At 42.7% G+C, this 25,659-nt stretch overlaps 1 protein-coding gene across 1 annotated transcript; it reads left to right on the forward strand.

The window, feature by feature from the left end:
* The first annotated feature begins 12,232 nt into the window (after window positions 1-12,232).
* Window positions 12,233-22,734, forward strand: LOC130303371 (hemagglutinin/amebocyte aggregation factor-like). Its single transcript, XM_056551781.1, has 5 exons — window positions 12,233-12,334; window positions 17,215-17,290; window positions 18,596-18,784; window positions 20,571-20,723; window positions 22,668-22,734. The coding sequence occupies exons 1-5, from the start codon at window positions 12,277-12,279 to the stop codon at window positions 22,705-22,707; spliced, it is 516 nt and encodes a 171-aa protein (XP_056407756.1). The 5' UTR covers window positions 12,233-12,276; the 3' UTR covers window positions 22,708-22,734.
* The last annotated feature ends 2,925 nt before the right edge of the window (window positions 22,735-25,659 follow it).

Genomic DNA, 25,659 nt, shown 5'->3' on the forward strand with positions numbered 1-25,659 from the left:
ATATACAGTATATCCTATAAGTGAGTCCACCCCTCACATTATATATACAGTATATCCCATAAGTGAGTCCACCCCTCACATTATATATACAGTATCTCCCATAAGTGAGTCCCCCCCTCACATTATATACAGTATCTCCCATAAGTGAGTCCACCCCTCACATTATATACAGTATCTCCCATAAGTGAGTCCACCCCTCACATTATATATACAGTATATCCCATAAGTGACTCCACCCCTCACATTATATATACAATATCCCCCATAAGTGAGTCCACCCCTCACATTATATATACAGTATATCCCATAAGTGAGTCCACTCCTCACATTATATATACAGTATCTCCCATAAGTGAGTCCACCCCTCACATTATATATGCAATATCCCCCATAAGTGAGTCCACCCCTCACATTATATATACAGTATATACCATAAGTGAGTCCACCCCTCACATTATATATACAGTATATCCCATAAGTGTGTCCACCCCTCACATTATATATACAGTATATCCCATAAGTGAGTCCACCCCTCACATTATATATACAGTATATCCCATAAGTGAGTCCACCCCTCACATTATATACAGTATATCCCATAAGTGAGTCCACCCCTCACATTATATATACAGTATATCCCATAAGTGACTCCACCCCTCACATTATATACAGTATATCCCATAAGTGACTCCACCCCTCACATTATATATACAGTATATCCCATAAGTGAGTCCACCCTCACATTATATATACAGTATCTCCCATAAGTGAGTCCACCCCTCACATTATATATACAGTATCTCCTATAAGTGACTCCACCCCTCACATTATATATACAGTATCTCCCATAAGTGAGTCCACCCCTCACATTATATATACAGTATCTCCTATAAGTGACTCCACCCCTCACATTATATATACAGTATCTCCCATAAGTGACTCCACCCCTCACATTATATATACAGTATCTCCCATAAGTGAGTCCACCCCTCACATTATATATACAGTATCTCCTATAAGTGACTCCACCCCTCACATTATATATACAGTATATCCCATAAGTGAGTCCATCCCTCACATTATATATAAAGTTTATCCCATAAGTGAGTCCACCCCTCACATTATATATACAGTATATCCCATAAGTGACTCCACCCCTCACATTATATATACAGTATATCCCATAAGTGACTCCACCCCTCACATTATATATAGTATATCCCATAAGTGAGTCCACCCCTCACATTATATACAGTATATCCCATAAGCGAGTCCACCCCTCACATTATATATACAGTATATCCCATAAGTGACTCCACCCCTCACATTATATATACAGTATCTCCCATAAGTGACATCACCCCTCACATTATATACAGTATCCCCCATAAGTGAGTCCACCCCTCACATTATATATACAGTATATCCCATAAGTGAGTCCACCCCTCACATTATATACAGTATATCCCATAAGTGAGTCCACCCCTCACATTATATACAGTATATCCCATAAGTGAGTCCACCCCTCACATTATATATACAGTGTATCCCATAAGTGAGTCCACCCCTTACATTATCTATACAGTATATCCCATAAGTGAGTCCACCCCTCACATTATATATAGTATCCCCCATAAGTGAGTCCACCCCTCACATTATATATACAGTATATCCCATAAGTGACTCCACCCCTCACATTATATACAGTATATCCCATAAGTGACTCCACCCCTCACATTATATATACAGTATATCCCATAAGTGACTCCACCCCTCACATTATATACAGTATCCCCCATAAGTGAGTCCACCCCTCACATTATATACAGTATATCCCATAAGTGACTCCACCCCTCACATTATATATACAGTATATCCCATAAGTGACTCCACCCCTCACATTATATATACAGTATATCCCATAAGTGAGTCCACCCCTCACATTATATACACAGTATATCCCATAAGTGACTCCACCCCTCACATTATATATACAGTATATCCCATAAGTGACTCCACCCCTCACATTATATACAGTATATCCTATAAGTGAGTCCACCCCTCACATTATATATACAGTATATCCCATAAGTGAGTCCACCCCTCACATTATATATACAGTATCTCCCATAAGTGAGTCCCCCCCTCACATTATATACAGTATCTCCCATAAGTGAGTCCACCCCTCACATTATATACAGTATCTCCCATAAGTGAGTCCACCCCTCACATTATATATACAGTATATCCCATAAGTGACTCCACCCCTCACATTATATATACAATATCCCCCATAAGTGAGTCCACCCCTCACATTATATATACAGTATATCCCATAAGTGAGTCCACCCCTCACATTATATATACAGTATATCCCATAAGTGAGTCCACTCCTCACATTATATATACAGTATCTCCCATAAGTGAGTCCACCCCTCACATTATATATGCAATATCCCCCATAAGTGAGTCCACCCCTCACATTATATATACAGTATATACCATAAGTGAGTCCACCCCTCACATTATATATACAGTATATCCCATAAGTGTGTCCACCCCTCACATTATATATACAGTATATCCCATAAGTGAGTCCACCCCTCACATTATATATACAGTATATCCCATAAGTGAGTCCACCCCTCACATTATATACAGTATATCCCATAAGTGAGTCCACCCCTCACATTATATATACAGTATATCCCATAAGTGACTCCACCCCTCACATTATATACAGTATATCCCATAAGTGACTCCACCCCTCACATTATATATACAGTATATCCCATAAGTGAGTCCACCCTCACATTATATATACAGTATCTCCCATAAGTGAGTCCACCCCTCACATTATATATACAGTATCTCCTATAAGTGACTCCACCCCTCACATTATATATACAGTATCTCCCATAAGTGAGTCCACCCCTCACATTATATATACAGTATCTCCTATAAGTGACTCCACCCCTCACATTATATATACAGTATCTCCCATAAGTGACTCCACCCCTCACATTATATATACAGTATCTCCCATAAGTGAGTCCACCCCTCACATTATATATACAGTATCTCCTATAAGTGACTCCACCCCTCACATTATATATACAGTATATCCCATAAGTGAGTCCATCCCTCACATTATATATAAAGTTTATCCCATAAGTGAGTCCACCCCTCACATTATATATACAGTATATCCCATAAGTGACTCCACCCCTCACATTATATATACAGTATATCCCATAAGTGACTCCACCCCTCACATTATATATAGTATATCCCATAAGTGAGTCCACCCCTCACATTATATACAGTATATCCCATAAGCGAGTCCACCCCTCACATTATATATACAGTATATCCCATAAGTGACTCCACCCCTCACATTATATATACAGTATCTCCCATAAGTGACATCACCCCTCACATTATATACAGTATCCCCCATAAGTGAGTCCACCCCTCACATTATATATACAGTATATCCCATAAGTGAGTCCACCCCTCACATTATATACAGTATATCCCATAAGTGAGTCCACCCCTCACATTATATACAGTATATCCCATAAGTGAGTCCACCCCTCACATTATATATACAGTGTATCCCATAAGTGAGTCCACCCCTTACATTATCTATACAGTATATCCCATAAGTGAGTCCACCCCTCACATTATATTTACAGTATCTCCCATAAGTGACTCCACCCCTCACATTATATATACAGTATATCCCATAAGTGAGTCCACCCCTCACATTATATATACAGTATATCCCATAAGTGAGTCCACCCCTCACATTATATATACAGTATATCCCATAAGTGAGTCCACCCCTCACATTATATACAGTATCTCCCATAAGTGAGTCCACCGCTCACATTATATACAGTATATCCCATAAGTGAGTCCACCCCTCACATTATATATACAGTATATCCCATAAGTGAGTCCACCCCTCACATTATATACAGTATCTCCCATAAGTGACTCCACCCCTCACATTATATACAGTATATCCCATAAGTGAGTCCACCCCTCACATTATATATACAGTATATCCCATAAGTGAGTCCACCCCTCACATTATATATACAGTATATCCCATAAGTGAGTCCACCCCTCACATTATATATACAGTATATCCCATAAGTGAGTCCACCCCTCACATTATATACAGTATCTCCCATAAGTGAGTCCACCGCTCACATTATATACAGTATATCCCATAAGTGAGTCCACCCCTCACATTATATATACAGTATATCCCATAAGTGAGTCCACCCCTCACATTATATACAGTATCTCCCATAAGTGACTCCACCCCTCACATTATATACAGTATATCCCATAAGTGAGTCCACCCCTCACATTATATATACAGTATATCCCATAAGTGAGTCCACCCCTCACATTATATATACAGCATATCCCATAAGTGAGTCCACCCCTCACATTATATATAGTATATCCCATAAGTGAGTCCACCCCTCACATTATATACAGTATCTCCCATAAGTGACTCCACCCCTCACATTATATATACAGTATATCCCATAAGTGAGTCCACCCCTCACATTATATATACAGTATATCCCATAAGTGACTCCACCCCTCACATTATATACAGTATCTCCCATAAGTGACTCCACCCCTCACATTATATATACAGTATCTCCCATAAGTGACTCCAACCCTCACATTATATATACAGTATATCCCATAAGTGACTCCACCCCTCACATTATATACAGTATATCCCATAAGTGAGTCCACCCCTCACATTATATATACAGTATATCCCATAAGTGATTCCACCCCTCACATTATATATACAGTATATCCCATAAGTGAGTCCACCCCTCACATTATATATACAGTATATCCCATAAGTGACTCCACCCCTCACATTATATATACAGTATATTCCATAAATGAGTCCACCCCTCACATTATATATACAGTATATCCCATAAGTGACTCCACCCCTCACATTATATATACAGTATATCCCATAAGTGACTCCACCCCTCACATTATATATACAGTATATCCCATAAGTGAGTCCACCCCTCACATTATATATACAGTATATCCCATAAGTGAGTCCACCCCTAACATTATATATACAGTATATCCCATAAGTGACTCCACCCCTCACATTATATATAGTATCTCCCATAAGTGAGCCCACCCCTCACATTATATATACAGTATATCCCATAAGTGACTCCACCCCTCACATTATATATACAGTATATCCCATAAGTGACTCCACCCCTCACATTATATATACAGTATATCCCATAAGTGAGTCCACCCCTCACATTATATACAGTATATCCCATAAGTGATTCCACCCCTCGCATTATATATACAGTATATCCCATAAGTGAGTCCACCCCTCACATTATATATACAGTATCTCCCATAAGTGACTCCACCCCTCACAGTATATATACAGTATATCCCATAAGTGAGTCCACCCCTCACATTATATATACAGTATATCCCATAAACAAGTCCACCCCACACATTATATATACAGTATATCCCATAAGTGACTCCACCCCTCACGTTATATACAGTATCTCCCATAAGTGATTCCACCCCTCACATTATATACAGTATATCCCATAAGTGACTCCACCCCTCACATTATATACAGTATATCCCATAAGTGACTCCACCCCTCATATTATATACAGTATATCCCATAAGTGACTCCACCCCTCATATTATATACAGTATATCCCATAAGTGACTCCACCCCTCACATTATATACAGTATATCCCATAAGTGACTCCACCCCTCACATTATATATACAGTATATCCCATAAGTGACTCCACCCCTCACATTATATATACAGTATCTCCCATAAGTGACTCCACCCCTCACATTATATACAGTATCCCCCATAAGTGAGTCCACCCCTCACATTATATACAGTATATCCCATAAGTGACTCCACCCCTCACATTATATATACAGTATATCCCATAAGTGACTCCACCCCTCACATTATATATACAGTATATCCCATAAGTGAGTCCACCCCTCACATTATATACACAGTATATCCCATAAGTGACTCCACCCCTCACATTATATATACAGTATATCCCATAAGTGACTCCACCCCTCACATTATATACAGTATATCCTATAAGTGAGTCCACCCCTCACATTATATATACAGTATATCCCATAAGTGAGTCCACCCCTCACATTATATATACAGTATATCCCATAAGTGAGTCCACCCCTCACATTATATATACAGTATATCCCATAAGTGAGTCCACCCCTCACATTATATATACAGTATCTCCCATAAGTGATTCCACCCCTCATATTATATATACAGTATCTCCCATAAGTGAGTCCACCCCTCACATTATATATACAGTATATCCCATAAGTGAGTCCACCCCTCACATTATATACAGTATATCCCATAAGTGACTCCACCCCTCACATTATATATACAGTATATCCCATAAGTGAGTCCACCCCTCACATTATATATACAGTATATCCCATAAGTGAGTCCACCCCTCACATTATATATACAGTATATCCCATAAGTGAGTCCACCCCTCACATTATATATACAGTATATCCCATAAGTGAGTCCACCCCTCACATTATATATACAGTATATCCCATAAGTGAGTCCACCCCTCACATTATATATAGTATATCCCATAAGTGAGTCCACCCCTCACATTATATATACAGTATATCCCATAAGTGAGTCCACCCCTCACATTATATATAGTATATCCCATAAGTGAGTCCACCCCTCACATTATATACAGTATATCCCATAAGTGACTCCACCCCTCACATTATATATACAGTATATCCCATAAGTGACTCCACCCCTCACATTTTATACAGTATCTCCCATAAGTGAGTCCACCCTTCACATTATATATACAGTATATCCCATAAGTGACTCCACCCCTCACATTTTATACAGTATCTCCCATAAGTGAGTCCACCCCTCACATTATATATACAGTATCTCCCATAAGTGAGTCCACCCCTCACATTATATACAGTATCTCCCATAAGTGACTCCACCCCTCACATTATATATACAGTATATCCCATAAGTGATTCCACCCCTCACATTATATATACAGTATCTCCCATAAGTGAGTCCACCCCTCACATTATATACAGTATCTCCCATAAGTGACTCCACCCCTCACATTATATATACAGTATATCCCATAAGTGATTCCACCCCTCACATTATATACAGTATCTCCCATAAGTGACTCCACCCCTCACATTATATACGGTATCTCCCATAAGTGACTCCACCCCTCACATTATATATACAGTATCTCCCATAAGTGAGTCCACCCCTCACATTATATATATAGTATATCCCATAAGTGACTCCACCCCTCACATTATATATACAGTATCTCCCATAAGTGACTCCACCCCTCACATTATATACAGTATATCCCATAAGTGAGTCCACCCCTCACATTATATATACAGTATCTCCCATAAGTGAGTCCACCCCTCACATTATATATACAGTATGTCCCATAAGTGAGTCCACCCCTCACATTATATATACAGTATCTCCCATAAGTGAGTCCACCCCTCACATTATATATACAGTATATCCCATAAGTGACTCCACCCCTCACATTATATACAGTATATCCCATAAGTGAGTCCACCCCCTCACATTATATATACAGTATATCCCATAAGTGAGTCCACCCCTCACATTATATATACAGTATCTCCCATAAGTGAGTCCACCCCTCACATTATATATACAGTATATCCCATAAGTGACTCCACCCCTCACATTATATACAGTATATCCCATAAGTGAGTCCACCCCCTCACATTATATATACAGTATCTCCCATAAGTGAGTCCACCCCTCACATTATATATACAGTATATCCCATAAGTGAGTCCACTCCCTCACCTTCCATTTAAGGATGCCCCACGGATACCCAATAGGGTTTAGGTCTGGAGACATGCTTGGCCAGTCCGTTTCCTTTACGCCCAGCTTTTGGTAAGGCAGTGGTGGTCTTGGTGGTGTTTGGGGTGGTTAAGATTTTGGAGCACCGCCCTGCAGCCCGAAGGGAGGGCATTGTGCTCTGCTTCAGTATGTCCCAGTACATGTTGGCTAGAGATGAGCAAGCAGAGCCCGACAAACCCGGATTTGACCCAGATTTGGGGTTTTGCTCAGCTCACCGAACTTCTGAAATGTTCCCGATTCGTCTTGCATAGGGGTGACCAGCATATCACATAATAATCCAGGTTATCATGTGATTTGCTGGTTGATGTGTCAGTCAGCTCCAAGGGCCAATAGGAGACAGCAAGGGGGGCAGGGTCTTTTACATAGCTTTAAGCACAAGCTGATGGAGATTTCATCAGTTAAAGGGGTACTCCGGTGAAAACCTTTTTTCTTTTAAATCAACTGGTGGCAGAAAGTTAAACATATTTGTAAATTACTTCCATTAAAAAATCTTAATCCTTCCTGTACTTATTAGCTGCTGAATACTACAGAGGAAATGATTTTCTTTTTGGAATGCTCTCTGATGACATCATGAGCACAGTTTTCTCTGCTGACGTTTTTATAATAATAATAACAATGCTTTATTTATTGTTGTCCTTAGTGGGATTTGAACCCAAGTCCCCAGCAGTGCTAACCACTGAGCCACCATGCTGCCCTTAGCATTCATCTGCTATGCATCTGCTATGCATGGTTGCTAAAATGGACAGAGATGTCAGCAGAGAGCACTGTGCTCGTGATGTCATCAGTGTTCCAAAAAGAAAGGAATTTCCTCTGTAGCATTCAGCAGCTAATAAGTACTGGAAGGATTAAGATTTTTTAATAGAAGTATTCACCGGAGTACCCCTTTAAGGAGGGACACAGACCAAGAGATGGACAGGGAAAGATTCAGAGAGAGATGCAGAGACACAGAGAGAAAACCTGAATCCTGCAGAATCCCAAAAGCCTTATCCTATCAATAACCTCCGCAGCAGGCTTAACACAAATCCTATTCTAGGGGGCTATACAAAATTCACAGCAAAGTGATCATTGATCTGTGGATTGATTTTAGGGGGACCTCCTGTTCATTCCTACGGAAGCCTCATCTTATGCTAAAAGTCCCAGCAAACCTTTATGAAGGCTTATACAAAGAAACTGAACAATTACTGAACTTAACAAAGCTGTGGCTGACCGCCATGACAGCAAGATTGTGGGGTCCGACTGCTGGGACCCCCGGGATCTCCTGTACGGGGCAGTATGCTGGAAGGGGGCATTCCGTTACGCATGAACGTATAGAAACATGGAGGGGGCTTGTCTGCCGCAGCTTACGTCTGGAGACCACACTGCACTTCCTGCAGACTGCCACGGCCCCATACAGGAGATCACTGGGGTCCCCAGTAGTCGGACCCCACGTGATTTATAACTTACGCCCTATCTTTTGGATAGGGGATAAGTTATTTTGCACTAAAGTTCTCCTTCTGCAGCTGTTATTACGACTGAAAGGGGACTGCTGCTACTACTATTACCACTACTACTACCTATAGGGGGCTGCTGCCACTACTATTACCACTACTACTACCTATAGGGGGCTGCTGCTATTACTACCTAAAGGGGGCTGCCATTTTAACTACCTAAAGGGGCTTCCACTACACCTAACTAAAGGGCCACTACTACAACCCAAAGGAGGTTGCAACTACAACTACCCAGAGGGGGCTGCAACTAAAACTATATTAAGGGGGCTGAAACTACAACCTAAAAGGGGACTGATATTACTACCTAAAGGCATCTTCTACTACAACTACCTAAAGGAGGCTGAAACTATTACATTTAGGGGCCTGCTATTACTTCCTAAAGGAGGCTGCTCATATTACTGCCTAAAGGAGGCTGCTCATATTACTGCCCAAAGGGGGCTGCCAATACAACTATCTAAAGATGACTGCTACTTCAACTTCTTAAGGGGCTACAACTACCTAAAGGGGACTGCTATTTCTACCTAAATAGGACTTCTACTACAACTACCTCAAGGGGACTGGCACTACAGCTACTTAAAGGGGGCTGCTATAACTACCTAAAGAGGTCTGATACTACTACTACCTAAACAGGGCTGCTGCTACTACTGCTACTACTACTTAAAGGGGGAAGTTGCTATAACTACCTTAAGAGGGCTGCTACTACAACTACCTAAAGAGGATGCCACTATATCTACCTAAAGGGTGCAGCAAATAATACCTAAAGGTCACTGCTATTACAACTTTAAGGGGTACTCCACTGGAAAAAAAAAAAATTTAAATGAACTGGTGCCAGAAAGTTAAACAGATTTGTAAATTACTTCTATTAAAAAAAATCTTAATACTTCCAGTACTTCCAGCTGTTGTTATGATCTACAGGAAGTTCTTTTCTTTTTTTAATTTCCTTTCTGCCTGACCACAGTGCTCTCTGCTGACACCTCTGTTCATGTCAGGAACTGTCCAGAGGAGAATAGGTTTTCTATGGGGATTTGCTCCTACTCTGGACAGTTCCTGACATGGACAGAGGTGTCAGCAGAGAGCACTGTGGTCAGGCAGAAAGGAAATTTAAAAAGAAAAGAACTTCCTCTGTAGTATACAGCAGCTGATAAATAAATACTGGAAGGATTGAGATTTTTTAATAGAAGTAATTTACAAATCTGTTTAACTTTATGGCACCAGTTTATTTAAGAAAAAAACCACCACCTCCACCGGAGTACCCCTTTAAAGGAGCTGACTACTACAACTACATAAAGGGGGCTTCTACCACATCTACCAGAAGGGGGATGCTGGTATTACGACCAAATGGGGGCTGTTACTACCGATAGGGTGCTGTTGCTATTACTACCTAAAGGTGGCTGCTACTACTACTACCTAAGGGGGTTGCTACTACTACCTGCGGAGCCATAAATTTTTGTTTGGCAGTTTCTGTGGAGATGAGTTGTGGCTGGAAGAAATTGTCTTGGCGGTCTGGGCCGGAGGGAGACAAAAAAGGAATGACTCCAAATAAAGAAGATGTCACCCAATGTAACTATATGTAATCACTTATATGGTCCGCAGAGCCTGTGTAAAGCTGATATCTACTAATATATGGTCACTGTATGGGGGGGCCCACTTCAGTCAGCCATTACTTTATAGATGTGGGACAGGTAGATTTCCAGAATCCAGGTATAACCAGTCTAGTCGTTTGTAGTAAAAACCTACACAAGGTCCACATGGTCCCTTTCTCTAAATGTTTTTCCTTAATCACAATGTTCTCTGTGTAGCCTCCAGAACGTTACATGAGAAAATCCCATAAGGCTGTTAGTGGATTCCTGGCCCCCGCTAGTCCAGGGCTGATGATCAGGTCTTGCTCCAAGTTGCTCAGATCACTGAATGTGGATTCACACAGAAACTGATCCACAGAAATCTGATCAATTGATTTGATGCTGCACTCCAGGGTCTCCGGTCTATTTTCCATAAAGAGAACTTCTAGTCGTGAAAAAACAGCGGGCTCTAATACAGTGGTCACTCACAGTGTACATTATATGTATTATCTTAAAGGAGTAGTCCAGTGGTGACTCAGTGGTGAACAACTTATCCCCTATCCTAAGGATAGGGGATAAGTTGCAGATCGCGGGGGGTCCGACCACTGGGGCCCCCTGCGATCTCCTGTACGGAGCCCCGACAGCCCGCGGGAAGGGGGCGTGTCGACCTCCGCACGAAGCGGCGGCTGACACTCCCTCTCAATACAACTCTATGGCAGAGCCAAAGCGCTGCCTTCGTCAATCTCCGGCTCTGCCATATCGATGTATTGAGGGGGCGTGTCGGCCGCCGCTTCGTGCGGGGGTCGACACCCGCTATCTGGGCGGAGAGCCGGGGCCCCGTACAGAGAGATCGCAGGGGGCCCCAGTGGTCGGACCCCCCGCGATCTCAAACTTATCCCCTATCCTTAGGATAGGGGATACGTTTTTCACCACTGGACTACCCCTTTAAACATTTAGTCAGGCTGTGTATTCAGTGATTACATGATATTAACCGACAGCTCCGTGTAACCTTCACACCTTTGGATATCAGTATTTGCCCTGATGACTGAAGGACGAACGGTTAATGTATAATAATGCGCCTTCAGTTTGGTGTATATAAACCAGCTGGAGCTCAGATCTACCCACAACCACTCTATCTTGTGACATCGGGCTCCTCGGGATCAGGAGTGTCCTCTCCAGCCTTGTCATCATGCAGGTGATACTGGGTCTGCTACTGGGCATCACTGTTATTTCTGCAGCTCCTGAAGGTAATATTGATGTCACTTTTATACTCACTACATACAACCAACAGTAAAAATAAAAAAATAAAAAAATTAATATATAAGCAAAAAATGTCCCTATTTCAAAAAGTGGGGATGATCCAATATTAAGGGTGTTGTTCCACTTTTGTCCTGTGATGTTGACAGTAGCTTGTATTCTGCAATAATACTCCTTGGTGACAACTAGTGTTGAGTGAGCCCATTGCATTTTGCTCGGCTTGTCGAGCTTTAGAACTTTCACCATTTTGGTTCAGGCAGCATTTTGGCATCCAGAGAAAGATAACCCAGGTTATTATATGATTTCCTGGTTTAACCGTCAATTAGCTCAAAGGCCAATAGGAGAGAGAGAGAGATAGACAGAGACAAGGAGACAGAGACAGGGAGACAGGGAGACAGAGAGAGAACTAAACAGAGCAAAGCTGTGCTGTGGCAGACTTGTCTGCTAGCAATACCTACACAAAGCACACTAAACACAGCATAGCCCCTTCACCCACATAGTAGCAGACTAAAAAGTGTGTCCATGTAAAACGCGTCAGCCAGATAAAGACACTGTTATTTCCCCTGTCTATTGAAACACGTATTATATCTTACTAGTTGTGTCATGGCAGAAAAGAAATACACGCCTTCAAGACACATGCATTTGCCCTCTTGGTACACTTTTCCTACATAGTAATGGTTTACGGAAACACATATCTTTATAGATGTGTCATAGCAGAAAAGCAATAAATGCTTTCAAGACACATGGTTTGTAAGATAACTAACCTCCAAATCCATGTTTGGTAAAGGAAATGTTGGACGGGGTAGAGGACAGAAGACCCCTGCCATGTACTCTGCCAGTAAGAATATCGGTGCCAGTACCAGCACCAGTACAGGTAGCAGCCAGGTGCCTGGTGGTAGTGAGAGCAGGAGCAGCTGCATCACTGCCTGACAAAGGTCATGTGGTTTCACAGGATCATGTGGTGTTTTTGGACTGGATGAGTCATCGGCATCTGAACAGTCTGACTCTGACAATATGACGGTGAGCCACTCCTCTTTGTCTAAAGTCATATGGCGCGGCAGAAAGGTCAATCTTAGACACTGTCTTTTCTCCCGTCTTTGCCTGCCCCCCCCCCCCCTTACTTCTATGCAGAAGGATAGCACTAGCCACAAGGAGTTGTGTTCGGAGAGTCAAGCTTTGGAGTGTCTTGCCGGGATGGAATCAGTGGCTGAGCGTAGCACTAGCAGGACTGGTCGTGGTAGGCATGGTGGTGATACTGTAAGGCATCATGGTGGCTATGCTGAGGAAAAGCAAGGAGCCCAAGAAGTTCATGCAGAGAGGAGTGGTGTGGACGATGAGGAGTTTGATGTTGAGGATCATCCAAAGAGATATGTGGAGACAAAAAGACAGACAAACGGTGGCACTGCCTTGTGCCGTTGCTAAAGGAAGACCAGGTACCTGTAGTCACTATAAGAGTTCACGTACCTGGAGATGTTGGGCTTAGAGCTCAACACCTATTACAGCATGAAATAGTAAGTTCTGTTGTGTGGCTGCCCCGGACCTGGATCCACCTGCAGGGAGATGGCTGAAGGATACTTGAGTTACCGCTGGAGGAGTCCGAATGGAGGAAAAAGCCCCAGGTTGGTTGGGGTGCGCACACCGCTAACAGTAGAATCTACCACGGGCACCGTGGAAATATAAAGGGATTTTTATAAATCTTTACATTATAAGCCACGGTGCCCGTGGTGGATTTTGCTGTTAGCGGTGTGTGTCCTCCAACCAACCTGGGGCTTTTTCCTTCGTTTGGACTCCTCTACCGGTAATTCAAATATGTTGAGGATAATGTCATGTTTGACAGGACCAGGGCTGTGGAGTCGGTAGATAAATGTTCCGACTCCGGAGTTTTTTGTACTTCCGACTCCTCTGTATTAATATGCAAATGTATTTTATACATTCCTTGACGGAAAAAAAAAAGCAGCATACATGTCATTACCACAGGACTACTGGCTGGGAAGCCAACAGTCTACTACTGTATTGAACAGTTTGTGTGCTGATCTGCTGCTGAAGATAGGGCAGTGGGAGGATCCAGGAAGGGGCATTTATTATAAAACATGATTTCCCTAGTAGAATCCCATAGTTATGTTTAAAGGGGTACTTCACCCCTAGACATCTTATCTTCTATCCAAAGGATAGGGGATAAGATGTCAGATCGCCGGGGTCCCGCTGCTGGGGACCCCCGGGATCGCCGCTGTGGCACCATGCTTTCATTACTACACAGAGCGAGTTCGCTCTGTGCGTAATGACAGGTGATACAGGGGACGGAGCAGCGTGACGTCATGGCTCCGCCCCTTGTGACATCACAGCCCGCCCCATCAATGCAAGTCTATGGCAGGGGGCGTGACAACCACCACGCCCCCTCCCATAGACTTGTATTGAGGGGGCAGGCCGTGAAGTCACGAGGGGCGGAGCCATGACATAACCGACATAGCCAACTCCGACTCCAGGTACCCAAAATTTCGTCCGACTCCGACTCCACAGCCCTGGACAGGACATGGGAACCAGCTGTGGAGCTGACCTGTTCATAGCAGGAGGGTAGTGGCAGTGGCAGCGAAGAAGGGCATAGCTGAGATCAAAAAGTAGACCGGTGAAACATAACAGACGTAGGGCTGCTGGTCTGATGAACTAAGGTTAAGCTGCTCCCTGTGAAGGTTCTATATAAAAACCTTCCAGAGGAAGGGCGCAGTCAGATGGTGCAGTCTCTCTCCAGTATTCTGCTGTTTGGAAATTATTTTCTACCTTACCTGATGAAGAGAACGTGGCACTATGCCATCTGTGCAAACAGAAAGTAAGCTGTGGCCAGGGGTCCGAGTGCAGAAACCACGTAGGCATATGGAGCCTCACCACAGGGCCGAGTGGGACAGTCAAGACTATTTCAACCCCCCGGCGGGGCAGAAGCCGTCGCAGATCAATGATTTAAAGCGAGCGCTTTAAATCAATGAACTGCAACAGCTTTTGCTGGGCCAGAGACCACCGCCGCTGCCTGCTTCTCTCCCCCTGCCTGTCCTGGGGTCCTGAGTCTAACCACCACAGTTGCCCCATCGCCTCCCTCCCCCCATCCTCTGCCCACATACCGCCCCCGCCCATCCTCTGCCCACATACTGCCGCCACCCCATCGACCATCCCCGGTGTTATAATTACCTGTTCCCGGGATTCCGCAATACTTCTGGCTTGGTCGGCGTCCTACACTTTCACTGTGCGCACTGACAGTGACGTCACTTTGGGGACGTCACTCGTCATTACGCAGCGCAGCGCACAGCAACAGCACAGGAGCCAGAAGTATCGCGGACTCGGGAACAGGTAATTATAACACCGGGGATGGGGGGAGGCAATGGGGCGGCGGCGGTATGTGGGCAGAGGATGGGGGGGGGGGGTGGCGATGGGGCAGCGGCGGCGGTATGTGGCCAGAGAATGGGGGGAGGCTATGGGGCAGGGGTATGTGGCCAGAGGATGGGGAGGCAATGGGGCAGCAATGGCGGTATGTGGCCAGAGGATGGGGGGAGGCAATGGGGCAGCGGCGGTGGTATGTGGCCAGAGGATGGGGGGAGGCAATGGGGCAGCGGTATGTGGCCAGAGGATGGGAAGGCAATGGGGCAGCGGCGACGGTCGTCTCTGGGCGGGGCATTATTGGCATATCGGCAAGGTAATTGCCGATACCGATAATGTCCAAAATCGTGATTATCGGACGATAATATCAGCCAAACCGATAATCGGTCGATCCCTACTGCTGATATTCCTTTTAAAGAAAACACTAAAGGTGATGATTAAAAAAGAAGGGATAGAGGAGAGTTCCCATCTGGCTGACAGCAGTACAGATTTTCTCCTTGAGAAGTAGGACTTGGATAAGGAAGTAGAGAAATTGGGGCCTGAGGAGGAGGATTTGGCAATGGACCCTTCGCAAGGTGACTCTGATGATGAGGAGGACCATGACCAACCTTGACAATATGGGATGGCGGAGGAACAAGCCAGACCCTCAGAAAAGCTGGCAAGGATGGATGGCTGGATGCTTTCTTGAGTGCACAGTTAGAGGCATATGGTGAGGTTAAAGGAAAGAAGTGATTACTGGATAGCAACACACTTAGACCCTCAGTATAAAGCCAAAACAAGTCCGCAACCTCCTGCTGTATGTGTGCAAAAAGTTTTCTTTCGGAGGGGTGCCCCGAGCCAAAAAAAGGTTGGTAAACACATATATACACACACACGCATTTTAAAATTGCCCCCCTCCCCACTTTTGTCACTGGCCCCCTATGTGTCCCCCCCCCTAAATATGAATACTGGAGACGCCACTGCATCCATCCAGTACTGCAGACATCTCCTAACTGCAGAGAACACACCATTCATAATGGCTTCTCCAACATGAGGAGCACAGTACAGGGGAGCTCAGACTTTGGTGTGCTTAAACAACTGTTGGTGCACATTTATACTATATGAACAGCAAAATCCTTACAGCAACTTTTATCCCAATAACTTCTCAACAGCTAAACAACAAGTTCCAGCAATGTGCAATTGTGGCACATGTTGGGGTCCAGTTTGGGGCTGCAAAATCGAGGTGCAAAAATGCATATGGAGCAGGTAGGAAGCAGAATCCTTCTCTGACGCAGGACTGTGGATCACTCTTGGGACCTAGGAAAATCTGCAGAGATGCTGCTGCCCCAGGATTATTGAGGTAGTGGGCTTCCAGGCCATAATACTCAAGGGTAGAAGTTTTCTGCACTCTGCAGTGGACACACAGCTTCCCCCCTACTCAGGACATTTTGATTTAAGATTGTTCTTGCATTGTGTATCATGACACCACAGAGCTCCAGTTTGTACTCACTTACTTTATTCCCTTTAGAACGATGGGTCAATGACTACGATCAAGTTCTCAACTTTGCGTGTCAGAGTCATCAAAGTATTAACTTAATTATAAGGTAATAAAAAACTAAGGTTCTTTAAGCAGAAGAGGGTTGATGAGGCATTTGGGATTAGTGCTAGGTGTGGTGGTGTGGTGGCGGGTGGGGGGGGGTCGGAGGATGTTGTATTACTTACAGTACCTGCCAGACAGTAATGGGCATGCTTAGGAAGGATCCGCTTGTTTTAGGGCCAAAAGGCTATATTGTGAGTCCACCATAACACTGTTAAAAATAAACTTTGGGGCAAAGATCACATAAGAATTGCGAGACCACCATTAAACACAGGTACCGACACTATATTATGAGCTACACTAACTTTACAGCCCCTGTCGCATAGTCAAATAGTAAAAAAAAAAAAAAAAAAAAAGAAACTGAATAGCCCTGGCACAAGTAGTAGTAGTGATGAGTAAATTAATTTGAAGTAAATCAGATTTGTTCTGAATTTTATAAAGATTTTTGGTTATTTGCTTTGGGCTTTGCTGAACCGTGCAGATCTATAGTAAAAATACTCACTTGCTCCCCCACTTATCTCTGGCCAGGTCCAGATTGGTGTTTTCCTCATTGGCCTTTATCAAGGTTTTCTTTTAAAGTGCTCTAGTGACCACTAAATGGTCACTAGAGGCCAAAGAGGAAAATGACAGTCCAGGCCTTGCCAAAAAAATAAAAACGTAGCAGGGAGCTGGTGAGTATTTAACACCCTGCAGAGGAGCAGCGACCCATTTCCGGTTCAGTAAGTAGTAATGCACTATGAATCACTGTTTAATGTAAAGCCTATAGAGATAAATAGTAATGATACACATCATTACTTAACTTCTCAAACACCATGGGCTGAGCGTTCTGCACCAGGCCCAGGGATTGTGGGGCTGAATCTGAACCAACGTCTAATTCAAAACTATTTCATCTCTCCGATCGAAGTGAAACCTCCTGAACTAATTATCATTTCTGGTCACACGTGTCACAGACCCTTTAAACAACAAATTGATGGGGGTGCTGGGAGTGGGACTTTCACCGATCTAATATTGATTGCCTATTCTAAAGATAGGCCATCAATTTTAAAGGCTTAATAACTCATTTGAATAACAACCAATAGCAGCAAAGTGGTCCCTACAGAATAAAGGGCCCACAGCAGCTACTATGGTTATGGTTACACCCAGGGGTAAGCAGAGTCACTTGGTGCTACCCTGCTACTACTGTAATAGTGGCCTCTTTATGTGTTTACACATACAGTATATTATTATACCAACCTCTGTAAAAATTCCAAAATATTATATATTACTTAAATGCTACCAAAAAGTATTAACACCCTCTCATCCCTTTCTCCAGCATCCATGACAATAAACGTGAGGATCGTGTCTGGGATTTCGGCTGCCAAAACACCTTTAGTTCCCCCGGTTCCTGTTCCTGGACAAGTTACGTCAATGATTTTGACAGGGAGTTCACTTTTGTCTGTCCATTTGGCTCTGTCCTGAGTGGAATGGATAGTTACCATGATAATGGAAGAGAAGACAGAAGGTAATAGCAAATAATATCATACTGTTATTGAAAGAAATCCACTATACAGTGACCATATAGTGGTATGTACACCAATTCTACATTGGCTCTACAGACCATATAAGTGATTACAGTGCAGGTGACATCTTCTCTATATTGTTGACTTTTCCTCTTTTTAAAAGTTTATTTCAGGATAAACAAGAGAGATATTTTGCCCTGGGATTTTCTAGAAAGTAAAGAGGATCTTTCTAAGTGCTCCCAGACAGGAATGGTTCAGGAGCAACGAGGAGATTCCCATTACTTTCTAGGGTACAAAAGGCGGAGCGTTTACTTTTTGGGACACTTTTTGATCAAAGCAAGGTTTACTGTTAGACTTTGGATGGATGGGTTTTCTTTGTGTCAATAATCTTTGATAACTTGAAAACGCCTTCATAGATTTGTCTCAAATTTAACCTAATAACAGTAATAGTTCTCCCACCACACAATTAAAATGGCCACCTTTGTGTTCCCTAGAAAGTAATAATCTCTCTTGTATGTCATGTGTTCGGGGATACGGGAGAGAGAAGGACAGGGCAGAAGGGAGCCTGAAGTTCTCTGATCTGTCAGTTTTCAACTGTAGTCATGTTGTGAGGACAAGGATAAAGTTAAAGGGTACCTCTCATCAAAAAAACTTTTGATATATTATAGATTAATGTATGCCGAATAATTTCACAATTGCATGTTATTAAAAAATATGCTTCTTTCTATTAAATTTTCCACTTTGAAGAAATGACCACTAGGGGTCTCCCTACCAGTCCTGGCAGCAAGCATTTTGGACTCATGCTGGAGTCCTAAACACTACGAGCTGCCAGTCTGCTTTGTTCACAAAGGAGAACACTCAGAGCTGCCAGCCTGCTTTGTTCACAGCCTGTTTGGCTGTGGACAAAGCAGGCTGGCAGCTCTGAGTGTTTAGGACTCCAGCATGAGTCAGAAATGCTTGCTGACAGGACTGATCGGGAAAAATACAATAGAAAGAAGCATATTTTTCATTAACATAATATTGGAAAGTTATTCAACATTCATTAATCTAAAATATATCAAAAGTTTATTTGATGAGAGGTACCCTTTAAAAGTGGCATCAAGGGCACTGGGCCAAAAGTCTAAAATATGTGTCCTGGATGCCTGGTACTGGTGACGCTGTTGCTTATTTCAAGTATTGATGCAGGTCTGAACTCAAGGAGTCGCCTTAGACTCCTTGATAAATTTGGATACGGCCGGTGAAACATCGGGGGTGCTTTTGTGCCGTTTTTAATAAGCAACTATAAGGATATTGTGACATTGAGGGTCATAATCAGATGATTCAGGGATCGAAAACCCTATAGAAAAGTGTCCTGGATGGGATATACCAAAATGAAGTCTGTTGACCCTGATTTAATACACAAGGAGAATAACTCCACATTTAGTCACTCTCACTCTAGGTTGTGATTTTAAATCACCATTCATTATTACTTTTCACACCGGGGTTGCTTTTTAATTCATAGTAATGCAATAAAGAAATGATTTTATAGAGGGATTCCTAGTACAGGGAATTAGTCCCAGAGGGGCGGTCTTCCTATCTCCCGATATCAAGGGCACTGGGCCAAAAGTCTAAAACGTGTGTCCTGTGTGCCTGGTGCTGGTGACGCCACTGCTTATTTGTATTGATGCAAGTCTGAGTTGAAGGAGTCGCACCAAAGCCTGAAATGGCTTTTTCCTAGGGGAATTCCCAAATTTTAAGTAAAAAGAAAAAAAAAAGATTTTAAAAAAATCCTGAAAAATTATTTTCCAGATGGAGATTCCTCTGCTGTCAAGGAGATAGGTCTGTTGAACGTAACTGCAAATGGAGCGGCTATGTCAATGAATTTGATAATTACCTGAGATGGGACGCTGCTCCAAACTATTACCTTGTTGGGGCTCAGAGTTACCATGACAACAGCAGAGAGTAAGTATCTGAATCAGGACAATGGATATGGAGGGAATTTTATTTTAAAGGGTTACTCCGGCGCTAAGACATCTTATCCCCTATCCAAAGGATAGGGGGTAAGATGTATGATCGCGGGGGTCCCACCGCTGGGGACCCCCGAGATCTTGCATGCAGCACCCCGTTATAATTAGTCTCCGGAGCATGTTCGCTCTGGGTCTGATGACTGGCGATCACGGGGCTGGAGCATTGTGACATCACATGGGGGCGGGGCTGTGACGTCACAAAGCTCCGACCCCGTGATCGCCAGTCATCAGACCCGGAGCGAACATTCTCCGGGGACTGATTGTAATGGGGTGCTGCGTGCAAGATCCCGGGGGTCCCCAGCGGCGGGACCCCTGCAATCAGGAATCTTATTATCCCCTATCCTTTGGATAGGGGATAAGATGTCTTAGCACCGGAGTACCCCTTTAACTTGTACAATATTTCTCTGGTGTCCAAAAGTCACAAATCTTGGTAAAATGCTCAAAATTGGAGGGAATTGTAGCAAATATAATAACAGTGGAAGTTGCACCAAATTTATTCGGTGGTCTAGGCCTTTTGATAAATTTGGAGTATTACACTCCTACTTCCACAATGGGCCTCATTTACTAAGAGTGTCGGGTTTTTCTAGTGGGAAATGTTGTTTCAGACTTGCAGAATTCCACCTTATTTACTATGGGGATCACAGATTTACAAGTCGGGAAAATTTTCTGACCAGCTTTTTCTAGGTGGAAATTTCCAGCCATTTATCCTCAGGATTTTCTGTGAATTCAATAGTAAATAAATCGGGTTGTGAAACCATGCCTTTTTGGGCCGGCCACGCCCCCTTTGTGACAGACCATGCCCCTTTTTCGGCTTACCACAGTGCAATGTCAGGTTTGTCAGATTTCCCTGATGCACACTGTCACAGAATGGCACAGCCATTCTGTGACAGTGTGCATCAGGGAAATCTGACAAACCTGACATTGCACTGTGGAAAGCCGAAAAAGGGGCATGGTCTGTCGCAAAGGGGGCGTGATTTCACTACCCGACTTATTTAATATTGAATTCACAGAAAATCCTGAGGATAAATGGCTGGAAATTTCCACCTAGAAATAGCTGGTCAGGAAATGTTCCCGACTTGTAAAGCTGTGATCCCCATAGTAAATAAGGTGGAATCCTGCAAGTCTGAAACAACATTTCCTCTGCGCCACAATAAGGCTGGGTTCTCATCACGTTTTCTCCCATACGGGAGCGCATACGGCAGGGGGGAGCTGAAACCTCGCGCTCCCGTATGTAATTCATTTCAATGAGCCGGCCGGAGTGAAACGTTCGGTCCAGTCGGCTCATTTTTGCGCCGTATGCGCTTTTACAACCGGACCTAAAACCGTGGTTGACCACAGTTTTAGGTCCGGGGAAAAAGCGCATTCAGCGCAAAAATGAGCCGACCGGACCGAACGTTTCACTCCGGCTGGCTCATTAAAATTATATACATACGGGAGCGCATACGGTCACATACGGGAGCGCAAGGTTTCAGCTCCCCCCTGCCGTATGCGCTCCCGTATGGTAGAAAACGTGATGTGAACCCAGCATAACACAACAAAAACTGGTGGGTTTCAGCTTAGTAAATGAGGCCCAATGTCATAGTTTTTAAAAGGAAGATGAGAGTATTTTCTTTGGTTTGATCTCTATACTTGGAATCCTTAAAATATCTCAAAATAAGGGAGGCATAATAGGGCGAAAAACATGGATTGCACAAAAAGTCTCTACTTTTGCTCGCTAAATTTGATTGTGATACATTTTATTCTCATACAATATATGGGGTCAGGCTATCCATCAAGTTTTAACATTATTCTTTGTATTATCGAATAATATATTATTATTATTATTATTATTGTCATCTTTATTTCTTTTTCTTGACTAGCAATATTATTTTTTTCGTAGGGACAGACGTTGGAATTACTATTCATGTGAGAAGAATTAAGACAAATAAAGTAAAAATGCTTAGACAAGAACATGTCCTGTTTTGTCATTGTGATGCATGTGACTAGAGATGAGCGAACTTACAGTAAATTCGATTCGTCACGAACTTCTCGGCTCAGCAGTTGATTACTTTTCCTGCATAAATTAGTTCAGCTTTCCGGTGCTCCGGTGGGCTGGAAAAGGTGGATACAGTCCTAAGAAAGAGTCTCCTAGGACTGTATCCACCTTTTCCAGCCCACCGGAGCACCGGAAAGCTGAACTAATTTAGGCAGGAAAAGTCAGCAACCGCCGAGCCGAGAAGTTTGTGACGAATCGAATTTACTGTAAGTTCGCTCATCTCTACATGTGACCTCTGGATGGTGCTGTGTCCTGTTGTGTAGTAGTAGTTAAAATTATATTTTCAAAATGCATCGTAGAATGGGATGAGTGAATTGATTTGCATCTGATCATACATTTTTCTGAAAATTAGGATTCCCCTTGAGCAAATATGTACAGAAGCAGTGACTCTTGTCGTAGACAGCAGTCCCTGTCCTTACTGAGCAGCAAGGCATACTTTGTACACCTGCTGCTCAGTTTACACTTCCTGCACTGGGAGCAGCTCACAGCCCGGTGAATGTGTGATGCCCAGAGATAAAAGGCAATGCTCTATGCATCTTATACTCTTACACTCCGCGCCTCACCAAGCCAATGTTTACTGAACATGGGGTATACAGTATGTGGGCTCTAGCACCCACACATCGCTGCTTACTGTATGGGCCAAAGGAGCTTTAACCCCTTAAGGACCAGGGGTTTTTCCGTTTTTGCATTTTCGTTTTTTCCTCCTTACCTTTAAAAAATCATAACTCTTTTAATTTTGCACCTAAAAATCCATATGATGGCTTATTTTTTGCGCCACCAATTCTACTTTGTAATGATATCAGTCATTTTACCCAAAGATCTATGGCAAAACGGAAAAAAAAAAATCATTGTGAGACAAAAACAAACAAACAAAAAAAAAAAACGCCATTTTGTTAATTTTAGGGGCTTCCGTTTCTATGCAGTATATTTTTCGGAAAACATGACACCTTCTCTTTATTCTGTAGGTCCATACGATTAAAATGATCCCCTACTTATATCGGTTTGATTTTGTCGTACTTCTGGAAAAAATCCTAATTAAATGCAGGAAAATTTATACGTTTAAAATTGTCATCTTCTGACCCTTATAACTTTTTTATTTTTACATGCACGGGCCGGTATGAGGGCTCATATTTTGCGCCGTGATCTGAAGTTTTTAGCGGTACCATTTTTGCATCTTGTCTCGCAATTATTTTTTTTCCGTTTCACCGTAGATTTTTGGGTAAAATGACTGACATGGTTACAAAGTAGAATTGATGGAGCAAAAAATAAGCCATCATATGGATTTTTAGGTGCAAAATTGCCACCGTGGCCCCAAGTTATAGATCGGGAGCGGACTTATGACGTACCGGTATGTCATGGGTCCTTAAGAGGTTAAAGGGGTACTCCTGTGAATAACTTTTCTTTTCTTTTTTATTTTTTATGAACTGGTGCCAGAAAGTTAAACAGATTTGTAAATTATATTAAAAAAAATCTTAATAATTTTAGCAGCTTAATCCTTTTAGCAAAGGAAATTAATTACTTTTTGAATTTATTTTTTGTGTTGTCAACAGTGCTCTCTGCTGACACCTCTGTCCGTGAACTGTCCAGAGTAGCATAGGTTTGCTATGGGGATTCTCTCCCGCTCTGGACAGTTCCTGATACGGGCATCAGGTGTCAGCAGAGAGCAGTGTGGACAAGACAAAAAAGAAATTCAAAATAGAAAGATTTTCCTCTGTAGCATACAGCTGCTAAAAAGTACTGAAAGGATTAAGAATATTTTTTTTAATAGAAGTAATTTACAAATCTGTTTAACTTTCTGTCAACAGTTCAAAAAAAGTTTTCCACCGGAGTACCCCTTTAAATCACCTCTTCACTCTGTAGAGTCACTGGGCCATGTGCTCTGCACCTCACCATAGAGTGTAGGGCCGAATCTGAATCAGTCATCAAATCCAAAATGTATTTGAGCGCCGATTCGAGTAAAACCTCCTGAAAGAAATCTCGGAAGGTTCACTCATCGCCAGTGGTAGACCATGCTTGAATATCGCTCAAATATTAAGTACAGGATTCTTAAACTAGAAACTTAGTTAAAGGGGTACTCCAGTGAAAACCTTTTTTCTTTTAAATCAACTGGTGGCAGAAAGTTAAACATATTTGTAAATCACTTCTATTAAAAAATCTTAATCCTTCCTGTACTTATTAGCTGCTGAATACTACAGAGGAAATTTTTTTCTTTTTGGAATTCTCTCTGATGACAGCACGAGCACAGTGCCCTTTGCTGACGTCATTATAATAATAATTCTTTATTTATTGTTGTCCTTAGTGGGATTTGAACCCACGGCCCCAGCACTGCAAGGCAGCAGTGCTAACCACTGAGCCACCATGCTGCCCTTAGCATACATCTGCTATGCACGGTTGCTAAAATGGACAGAGATGTCAGCAGAGAGCACTGTGCTCGTGATGTCATCAGTGTTCCAAAAAGAAAGGAATTTCCTCTGTAGCATTCAGCAGCTAATAAGTACAGGAAGGATTAAGATTTTTTTATAGAAATAATTTACAAATCTGTTTAACTTTCTGGCACCAGTTGATTTAAAAGAAAAAAGGTTTTCAACAGAGTACCCCTTTAAAAGAGAAAAAAGCCTCTAAACTAAATAGAGATAGACTGGACAATAGGAAAGGAAACCCGTGGATGTGGAAAATGTATAAAAATAACACAAAATTCCAGGGACCTATGGCTCCGCGCTCCATTGCTCAGTCTATAAATAGCTTTATAATCATTCGGCCAAATGAACCTTCTGGAGGGAAGGTTATGGCCGACCAAAAATATAAGCACTATGGGGGAGATTTATCAAAACCTGTG

This window comes from Hyla sarda, unplaced genomic scaffold (assembly GCF_029499605.1).
Source record: "Hyla sarda isolate aHylSar1 unplaced genomic scaffold, aHylSar1.hap1 scaffold_1216, whole genome shotgun sequence".
Lineage (NCBI taxonomy): Eukaryota > Metazoa > Chordata > Amphibia > Anura > Hylidae > Hyla > Hyla sarda.

Bases quoted from the DNA above. Each gene is read 5' to 3' on its own strand.
- LOC130303371 (XM_056551781.1), top strand. From the start codon at position 12,277: ATGCAGGTGATACTGGGTCTGCTACTGGGCATCACTGTTATTTCTGCA. The intron at 18,785-20,570 runs GTAATAGCAAAT...ATTATTTTCCAG, and splicing joins AATGGAAGAGAAGACAGAAG to ATGGAGATTCCTCTGCTGTC. The intron at 20,724-22,667 runs GTAAGTATCTGA...TTTTTTTCGTAG, and splicing joins TACCATGACAACAGCAGAGA to GGACAGACGTTGGAATTACT.